This window comes from Hibiscus syriacus, unplaced genomic scaffold (genome assembly GCF_006381635.1).
Source record: "Hibiscus syriacus cultivar Baekdansim isolate YM2019G1 unplaced genomic scaffold, ASM638163v2 tig00111016_pilon, whole genome shotgun sequence".
In the NCBI taxonomy this organism is placed as follows: Eukaryota; Viridiplantae; Streptophyta; class Magnoliopsida; order Malvales; family Malvaceae; genus Hibiscus; species Hibiscus syriacus.
In genome coordinates, this window is record NW_024062955.1 from 301,913 (window position 1) to 311,821 (window position 9,909).

At 33.2% G+C, this 9,909-nt stretch overlaps 1 protein-coding gene across 1 annotated transcript in view; it reads left to right on the top strand.

The window, feature by feature from the left end:
• Positions 1 to 7,131, top strand: part of LOC120150176 (nuclear pore complex protein NUP205-like) — a 33,883-nt gene extending 26,752 nt beyond the window's left edge. Inside the window, 16 exon segments of the mRNA XM_039162881.1 lie at positions 10 to 65; positions 399 to 471; positions 566 to 756; positions 840 to 966; positions 1,074 to 1,151; positions 1,668 to 1,832; positions 2,763 to 2,927; positions 3,017 to 3,154; positions 4,336 to 4,479; positions 4,783 to 4,905; positions 5,063 to 5,158; positions 5,259 to 5,381; positions 5,507 to 5,607; positions 5,830 to 5,949; positions 6,473 to 6,605; positions 6,896 to 7,131. Coding sequence (XP_039018812.1) covers positions 10 to 65; positions 399 to 471; positions 566 to 756; positions 840 to 966; positions 1,074 to 1,151; positions 1,668 to 1,832; positions 2,763 to 2,927; positions 3,017 to 3,154; positions 4,336 to 4,479; positions 4,783 to 4,905; positions 5,063 to 5,158; positions 5,259 to 5,381; positions 5,507 to 5,607; positions 5,830 to 5,949; positions 6,473 to 6,605; positions 6,896 to 6,979 — 1,917 coding nt within the window. The 3' untranslated portion in view covers positions 6,980 to 7,131.
• Positions 7,132 to 9,909: the final 2,778 nt, after the last annotated feature.

Sequence of the window (9,909 nt, forward strand, 5' to 3'; positions counted from 1 at the left end):
CCATGGCAGGTTTCTGTATCAAGAAGAATCTCATCACTTGAACATCGATCTGAAATTTTGTATCAGTATGCATTCCTATTATAACTAGCACACTTCTTTCTTGTTCTTGACTTGCTTTGTTGCTTTTTTTTTTGATAAGAATTGAAGGCCTCATTAAAAACCCCCTTCTTGATTAAAGTAGCTTGTAAGAGAGCTACTTAATCAGAGGAAGGAGGAAAAGAGTGCCTTAGGTCTCATTGAACAACAAAAGATACATAATATACATCCTTTAGAACAACCGAAAACAACACAGAACACCATAAAACAGCCATACAGAACCTAACACAGAAACACTAAAGAATACTAAACCGAACTGCCTCAACAAGTGAACCCTAAAACCAAACTCTGTTGATTGTCAGGATTCTTGATGCATGTCTTAGTGCCTCTGCCTCTCCAGACTGCTCATTGAAAATGGCATTCATATTGAGCCAGGTGACCAACTAAATTTAATTCGTAACTTACTGCTTGGCTTTCCCTTTTATGGCAATGGTTATGATAACATGCCTTCTGCATGAAATGTTTCTAGGTTGCTCTTACATGCATGGCGAAACTACGTGATGATAGATTCTTATGCCCTGGTGGCTTTAGTTCAGATAATATCACATGTCTTGATATTATCACCGTGAAACAATTGTCTAATGGTGCTTGTCACTCACTACTGTTTAAGCTTATCATGGCAATGTTGAGAAATGAATCATCAGAGGCATTGAGGAGGCGGTATGGTTCTCATTACCAATCTGGTGCTTTTCTTTACTTCTTGTTAGGTTGTTGTCTGACCTTTCTACTTGTATCGTCTTCAGTCAATATGCATTGCTTCTGAGTTATTTCCAGTACTGTCAGCATATGCTTGCTCCTAATGTGCCAATATCAGTTCTTCAGCAGTTGCTTCTTGATGAGCAAGATGGCGAGGAGTTGGATCTTCAGAAGGTGTGTACTCTCTAAAAGCTTTTTCCAGTCATTTCTCCTCTATGTTGCCATTTTTAATAAATGTTAATTGAGGAAATACTTCATTACCAATGATCCACATTTTGCAGATTGACAAAGAACAGGCACAACTAGCTCGTGCCAACTTTTCCATCTTAAGGAAGGAGGCTCAAGCCATCTTGGACTTGGTGGGTGCTTCCCCCCCGTCAACCCTTTTTTTTTCCTACATTTGGTTTTCATTATGGAGCTCTTATGACATTGGGAATTAAGATTGCTTATCTTATCTAGCAATTAATTGAAATATGAGTTTGTCTGCATTGGAATGCTCTAAATATGTTTTTTGTTTATCTGTAAAGCTCCTTTGAATTCGTATACACTTATATAGCAAAATCTTGTCAGCAGATCTCTCTAGCTTTTGAATTCTATCAACCTGAAAAACTAGTGATGTATTTTTTATGTACTGGGTATAATATGCTTCTTTGATGGGAAAATCAGCATGAGCACTGATTTTATTATTGTACAGATTTATTTTCTTCTCTTTACTAATATTATTTACCAAGTTTCTATAATTTTTCCTGCAGGATATTTTTGCTGTTGTATAGAATGTCATTCTTATGCCAGATTATATGGGGCATGCCATATATTTGTATTTTAGTGTTTTCTTTTCTCATTCTGGTTTCATATCTATTCATTTCAAACTGCAGGTAATAAAGGATGCAACTCATGGCAGTGAGGCTGGCAAGACAATATCACTTTATGTTCTGGATGCAGTAGTTTGTATCGATCATGAAAGATATTTCTTAAGTCAACTTCAAAGTAGAGGATTTTTGAGGTCTTGCTTAACGAGTATCAGTAATTTTTCTTCTGCGGTATGTGTATCCTTCATAAACTAGATGATGAATTATTTGCAATATATCATGTTTGATATCAAGAAAATGTAGAACAAGTAGGAGTTTGAATATAGAATTATCGAGGGAAAATCAAAATAGATGGAAGCAGTTAGGAAGGAACAAAGGAAATTGGGACCAAACCTGAAGAACAAGGGTAGAAAACTAGAAAGAACTAAGATAGTAAATCTCAATAATCATTATCAATAACTCAAATATTCATCATCAAGAACCTACCCAAAACTAAAGTTATAGGTATTTACAACTTAATTCAAAACCGTAATAAAACAAAATACAAATATAACAAATTGTAATGCTCGGAAAAGAAATAAAATACTAATTCATATAAAACAATCTAATTATATGTAAAGAACCTTAAGATATGAAGCCTTAAATAATTAACCCTCTAGCATATTTACCATTAATCATTATCCCATCAGAAGATGTTCTTGTCCTGATATTAAATTTACTTAGTTGGGGAAATCTGGTTATATTGGTGAGTAAGTTGGAAATAAAGATGTATTGTGGTATTAGCTGGATAAAATGCCTTACACATGCCTGCCATATGCCATTTACCCTGTTATGCTCCCTGGAGCTTGGACCGCAAATATGTTTCAACTTTCGTAATGCTCTCAATCTTGTTGCTTGTGACTTGCCCAAAGGTTTTTGGCTATAGTAATACTTGCCCATGCGTTAATTGTTTGCATGTGAATATAAATTAAGTCCTCTCCCAAACTGTTTCCCTATTGTGATCCCCCTTCCGCTTCCTGACACCCCCACCCAACTGCACCATCACCAAAAAAGAAGAAAACCCAAAGAAGAAGCATTACCTGAGATCTTTAACACCTCTATAAGATCTCTACAGAATTTGGTTCATATCATTACTCATGAACTGTATAATTACTGTTTCAGGATGGTGGTCATTCACTTGAGTCATTGCAACGGACTTGTACTCTTGAAGCTGAACTCGCATTGCTTCTGAGAATTTGTCACAAATATGGAAAATCTGGGCCTCAGGTTTTATTTTCCATGGGTGCTTTGGAGCATATTGCTTCGTGCAGGGCAATTAACTTACAGGTGAAAACCGGGAAATAGCAATATTTTTGTTCATTATCATATTTATTTTGCAATGCTTTTGATTTTATAGAAATTAAACTATCATCCAGAGAAGTTTAAGGAGGGTTGATGTGAAGCCAAGGAGAGATGTGCTTGTGGACATTGACAAACAGCGGATGATTGTAACTTCTATGTTAAGACTGGTGTTTTCTTTGACATCGTTGGTTGATTCATCTGAGTTTTTTGAGGTAAGTTGGTTCACTTATTTTTACATAAGTAGATAAGAAGACGCCGTATGAATCTGATTGAGGAAAAACTCTTGGAAAGTTAAACTGACTCATACTGGACATGTACCCATATTTGGCCGTTCAACTGAAATTTGAGCCACATAGCTGATAACCATAATAAATAGCACCATCCCTCTAGCTACATAATTTTTTTATGGCTCTAATTGACAGCTGAGCTCAAGCTTGGCATTCTTTTTATTGAAGCTTCTTTTCTCGTTACTTTTTATATTTACATTTTTCTTTCACAAACCTCCTAAAGTAAAAAATGAATATGGATACAAAGGTATTGAGTAGTTTTGAAGGATTAAAGTTTAACCATCATGGACAATAGGAGCCATGATTCTGCTTTTGGAGGAAGCAGAGACTATGGATAAAAATGCATAGGGCACATTGTGCTTATATACAGTTCTTGCCAATGCTATTAACATAATCATGTTTGGTTCTCATGTTGATTTTAATGTTGAGCTTAGGAGTTGAGCTCAGGCTTCTAACTTTTCTTTTATGCTAAGCCACTCTTCTTGCTGCTGTGAAACTTATGATTATATCTTTAATAATTATTGGTGTTATTTTTAAAATCATTTTCTTAAGTTAAAGCTTGAGAAATGAGTCCAAGCTCCTTAATATTAGGATTGAGTCTGACTGATATAGGTTCCTTATGACTCCCTTTTTGACTTCTGCAACGAGTCATGTTCATATGAACTTAAGCATCTAAAACATATTGCAGAGCAGAACATTGCTGCTAAGGATTTAGTGGGTTTCCTTGTTTTGAATCTTGTTCTCTCTCATTGCAATGGATATTCTTATCTGAAAGTCCCTAGTTCTGATTTACTACTTTTCAGAGCCTGCTAACTGATTTCATCTCTTTATGAGAAATACTAGATTGGGCTTACTGATGTCGTGCTTTACAAGTAGAAGTACCAAATTCCCTTTCGATTTTTGGAGAAATAGCATCTTTTTTATTGTCATATCCTTCAACCACAATTGAATAATGCTTGTTTGGACAAGTCTCATCATAAACTACTATTTATTCTTTCTATATGTTCGTATCAGTCCTTTCCTTCTCATCCTGCCCATAATTCACCGTCTTCCATTTCTGTGTCCGATGTGGCTTTCCTCATATTCCATTGTACTTTGTTTTATAGGCAAAGAATAAAATTGTTCGTGAAGTCATAGATTTTGTGAAAGGACATCATTTGCTCTTTGATCAAGTTCTTCGGGAAGATGCTTCTGGAGCTGATGAATTGATGATGGAGCAGATCAATCTTGTTGTTGGTATACTTTGCAAAGTAAGAACCTTAGATGTGCCCTGCTGTAATGCCACCTGGCCCTAAATTGGCTTTATACTTGCACTGAAGTAGTGCATTATCTGCTTGATCAATGCTTTCTGAACACTTTGAAGGAAAGGAATAGTGTTGTAAAAGATTCAAAATTACTACCTACCTTCTCTTTGAGTGGTTTTTTAGTGGTTCTCATCTTAATGTCATATTGATAACCTTTCTCATCTTTCTCGTTGGTTAAATCTTTTTCTTTTGTATTAATCAAATAAAGTTTTGATTTGGTGATACTTGTTTTCTTTTTTAAAATTATAGGTTTGGCCTTATGAAGAAAGTGGTGAGTGTGGTTTTGTACAAGGGCTTTTTAGCATGATGCATATTCTTTTCTCTCGTGATTCAGAGAGAGCCCTTGTTTCACACCCAACACGATCTCCTGAGGTATGTTAATGTCTCTTCTGGTGGTAGCTGCAAATGCTACACATGTATTATTTATCCTTTTTTTTCAAATGATTAGAATCTGAGGAATCTGAACTCAACCTTTTTTTGTTATAACACATTTTTACACCTTTTTTTCTTTCTTTCCACTGGATGACAGAATCAGAGAAAATCAGAACTCAATGCTTTTAAATTGTGCTTTAGCCTGGGTTCTTATCTCTACTTTCTGGTCACAAAGAAATCCCTTAGGTTGCAGGTATGTGTTCAGACAGGTTGAATTTGCAAATTCTCTCATTTATTTATATCTTTAGGATGTAGTACTCTAAATATGCATCTCATCCGTCAACTTGTTGCAGGTTTCAGATGACTCTCCTGTTATCCTGAAGCAGCCAACACTTAATTTACTTTGTTCTCTTCTTAATGCTGTGACAAATGCTCTAGAAAGAGCAGCTGAGGAAAAATCATTACTTTTGAATAAGGTACCGTTGGATTGAATAAACATTGTGAAATATCACAATGTTTTCTGTTTTTGCAGTGTTTTATGTCCTTTGTTCACCTATATGTCCTTTCACACTGTGTTCTAACTGTATTTTCTGAGATGCAGATTCGAGACATAAATGAACTATCTAGACTGGAAGTGGATGAAGTTATAAATATGTGTGTTAGGCAAGATTTGGTTTCAGAATCTGATGACATACAAAAAAGGTCTACTTGGTTTGGCTTTACTTTGCTTTGCCTTTTCTGTTTTGTATCTTCCATTCTTCCTTAGCCACTCTTTTGTAATATAAAGTTAAAAATGAAAGAAATTTCTCACTTGAGAACGAAATATACTTATGGGTTCGAAATACATGTATTTGTGGTGATAAAATGGAGTTCTGGTGCATCCTTCATGTATTTTATTTACGTTGCGGCTTTCATGTTTTACAGGCGGTATATAGCAATGGTTGAAATGTGCCAAGTAGCTGGTAATAGGGATCAGCTAATTTCTCTATTAATTCCTCTTGCGGAGCAAGTATTGAATGTCATACTAATCCATTTCCAGGATAGGTGCTTTCTTTTACCCTCTGGTTTTGAAATAATCCTTTATCTTTGTGCTTAATTATTGGCGTGTGTATGTACATGGTTCACGTCATTCTACGAGTCCTCTAGTTTTGAAATATTTTTATTTTGTTTCATGGATTTGGTGCTTAGGATCGATAAGCCATACGGGGTGAGACGCTTAAGACTATTATACGTAAGATTATTAAATGTGGTTGGATGAGGTGGAAAAGTTGTGTTGAAGTTCTATATTTGTAGGATATGTTTGAACTGTAGAAGAAAGTTCTTTTATGTCTGTAGCTGGCTCTCGTTTATGACATCGTGAAATCAGCCGTTCTAGTAACTATAGTTGTAAATATTTTGTCTATGCCATCGACGTATCATCCCCCCCCCTTTTTTTAGGTTTGATTTTGGCACGATTTGTCCTCATAGGCCGATTGATATCCGAATGTCAGACACAGTAGATTGATGTTATGCTTATTTCCCTCTTTTGATGTTTGCAAGCTGTTTTACGTTGAATTTTTAATGGCAGCTCTGGTACATTCGAAACTAATGGAAGTATGAAAACCATTACATACGGTGACAAGCCTGACTCAGGGCAAGAAATTTCTTTGTTGTGTGGAAAGCTAGTTCCGCTCTTAGAACGACTCGAGTTATTAAGTGAGGTATGCCGCCGCTTTCCTGATCACTGTTTAGACCTTTGTCTTTCGATATATGATGATTCCTTTTACTAGCATGCACAATTGTATTAATCCGTTTGGAATGAATGCGGTGTTAAAGAATTCTTTTTGCTGCGGTTTTTGGTCTAAATTTCGATGAGATTGAAACTCGATCAATCTGAGTTTAGCTTGTTAGAAACTAGAAATACATTGATAACATATCTTTAACTGCTTCATGTCATCTCCTGGTTTTTGGTTGTGGTATCGTATTTTTACGGTTGTTTCCGTCTTCTCAGGATAAAGTAGGTCAGAACCTGAAGGTCTTCCTTAGATCAGTGGCTTCGTTAAAAGAAATGGCGATCCAAAAATGTGCTGTATGATGATCTATTGAAGAGATTTCTAGAAATGGTAATTGAAATTATTTTCATATTAATTGACAGCCATGTCTGTATATGTAAATTAAGAATCTATCTTATGCAACAATGCATGAATTTGAATTCTTTTTTCAATTAGGGGTTTGTGAGTTATACAATTAGAATATATGTAATCATATACCGAGTGTCAACAGCTGCTTGCTTATATGTATTAATTATTATAAAAAATTAATCGAGTCACAAAGATCAATTTTTCAAGTCGAATTTTCCTCACCATGAGTAATATATGTTTTCTCTCCTCTCTTCTCTTTTTTTTTATTATCAATTTGTTATTTGTATTCGTCCAAATAAATATAGGAACCAAATAATAATGTTTGAAAAATATAGATGTTAAATTGGCCAAAAGAAATACATGTAATTAGAGATGCACATAGCTGGATTTAAATCCGATCCGGATCGGATAAAAACCGATCCGGTTTTTTCACTAAGCCAAAAAATCGGTTTATAAAAAATCAGTTTGGATCATAACCGGTTTGAAGGGCCGGATGATGTAACCAGTGTAATCGGTTTCGGTTTGAAAAAATCGGTTTTTTTTTAAAAATCGGTTTTTAATCAGGTAAAAAATCCGGTCATCCATTTTTTTAAACCTCAAACCGGATTTTTAAACTCTAGACCGGATTTTTTTCGGATAAAAAACTAGTTTTTTATCTGGTTTTTTTCAAACCGGTTTTTAATCCGGTAAAAAATCTGGTCGTCCAATTTTTTCCTAAATTGGTTATACTATCCGGTTTTAAAATATCCGATCCGGTTTAAAAAAATTCGGTTTTTCTCAAATCCGAATTCGAATATTTTTTACGTAAAATCGGATATTTGAATTTTTTGTGCACCTCTACATTGCATTTATTAAAAGAAATGAATCCAGATATTAAATATCTAACATTTAATACACTAAATTAATTAAAAAAACAAAATTATCACATTTATGAATGTTTGTACAGCAAACTAAGGTTGCAAATATTGTTTTCTTAATATTTAATCTATTAATTAATTAATTTATATCAGATTTTGTAAAGACCTATAACGAGGTGATCTATTTAACTAAGTTTGTTCAATTTATATATACCAGAATGTAAATCTTTAATTTTATTTAAAAACTCTAATGTCTTATCTCATTAGATTATATGATTTTTTTTTATTAATTTAAGATGATTGCAAGATAGTATCTATTCTATCCTTAAAATTATCATATTTGAGTCAAATTAATATTTATACTTACAATCTTATCCTTAAATCTTAAATTCTAAACCTTAAAACCGTTAACTAAATCTATGATATGCGTATATAGAATATTTTTTATAAGAACAATTTTTCTGTTTAAGATTTTAAAATTAACCAACTAAATTAATTAGATGATTGGAGTAGATTTTTATATTTATTTATATATCCTAAATGCTTAGTTATTTCATCCAGAATCCGTTAATGATTTCTTACATTTAGTGTAAAAGATATCCTTCTTCACCATCGCACCCAAAGGAACACATCACCATCCTATACTATTCCAAAACCATTACATAAAACCTAACCAATTACCACCATTATTGCTCAATCCAGAAACTTCTCCTGACCTCAATTTGTTATCACTATGGATTTAAATTATAGTTACGGTCTTATATTCGATTGCTATTTATTGTGATTGCGACAATAATTGATTCTATTATAGTCATTATGAGTATTGCGATGGTGCAATAACAATTTCGGATGATATTTTTACTTTAATATAACAATCACTATTATAATAACATACAGCTATTTGAATACATGATTATCACCTACTGGAGGTAAATCCTATACCTCAAATACATCCAATCCCAAAGACAAATCCTAGCAATACCACAAGACGTACACTAGGCTGTATGAGTGTGTAGGGATGTAAATGAATCGAACACGAATAGATTAGGTTGTATTTGTTTATTTATTTTTAAAGGTGTTTATGTTTGATTTGTGTTCATTTAAATTTGTAATATTATGTAGGTGTTTTTTTATTTATTATAGAAGGTGTTAGATTCGTTTGATGTTCATAAATATGTTCGTTTTTATATTGGTCAACATGTTAGCAAACGTGTTCATAATTCACCCAAGTTATTCTTTTATTTGTAAGTTAAAGAAAAATTATGAAATTAAGCCACTAATTCTTAAGTTTCTCACACTTCAGAGTTTGATATCTAAAATTTTCTGTCTTTAATTTAGTCTTTATCTTCACCAATATTTAAAATGTAAAAAAAAAAAAAGGAATATGAGAATTGGGTAAACAAGTTTTCAAAAGAGTTTGTTTGTGAACATAAACGAAACGAACACACATTTATTGATGTCGTTCGTTTATTAAATGAATATAAAAATTATGCTCATACTCCTTTATTTGATTTAATAAATGAATGTTATACGAACAATTTATCAAATACTATGTTCATATATTAAGTGTGTGAAATCCCAATTCCATCATATAATTGAGAATTGTGAAGCAGGATGAATATTATATTAATGAGAATCTTTTAGTTTTGTGTTTATATAATTGTCAGACTGTTTATTTGGCTGGATGGTTTTTGTTTCATATTTTCACATAATGTAAGGTGTTGTTTCTTTTAAGCATTATGTCGAACGGTTTTTGGGCATTGCACTTCTTTAAATTCTCTCTAAGTCCCGCAAAATTTTATGTCCTTAGGCGATCTGCTAAATATTCCTTCTCATGTTACATCTCACATTGATGTATGTATTGTGACATGAGATCATTTGTAGAGGCACATCTAACGATGATAAAATCTCCCTCAAATGATAAAGGATTAAAAGAAGATGATTTTAAAGTATGTTATCATGGTATGACACGATTTATATGTTGTACATTTGTTGACACTTTTTCGAATCTCTTTTATGTGATTATT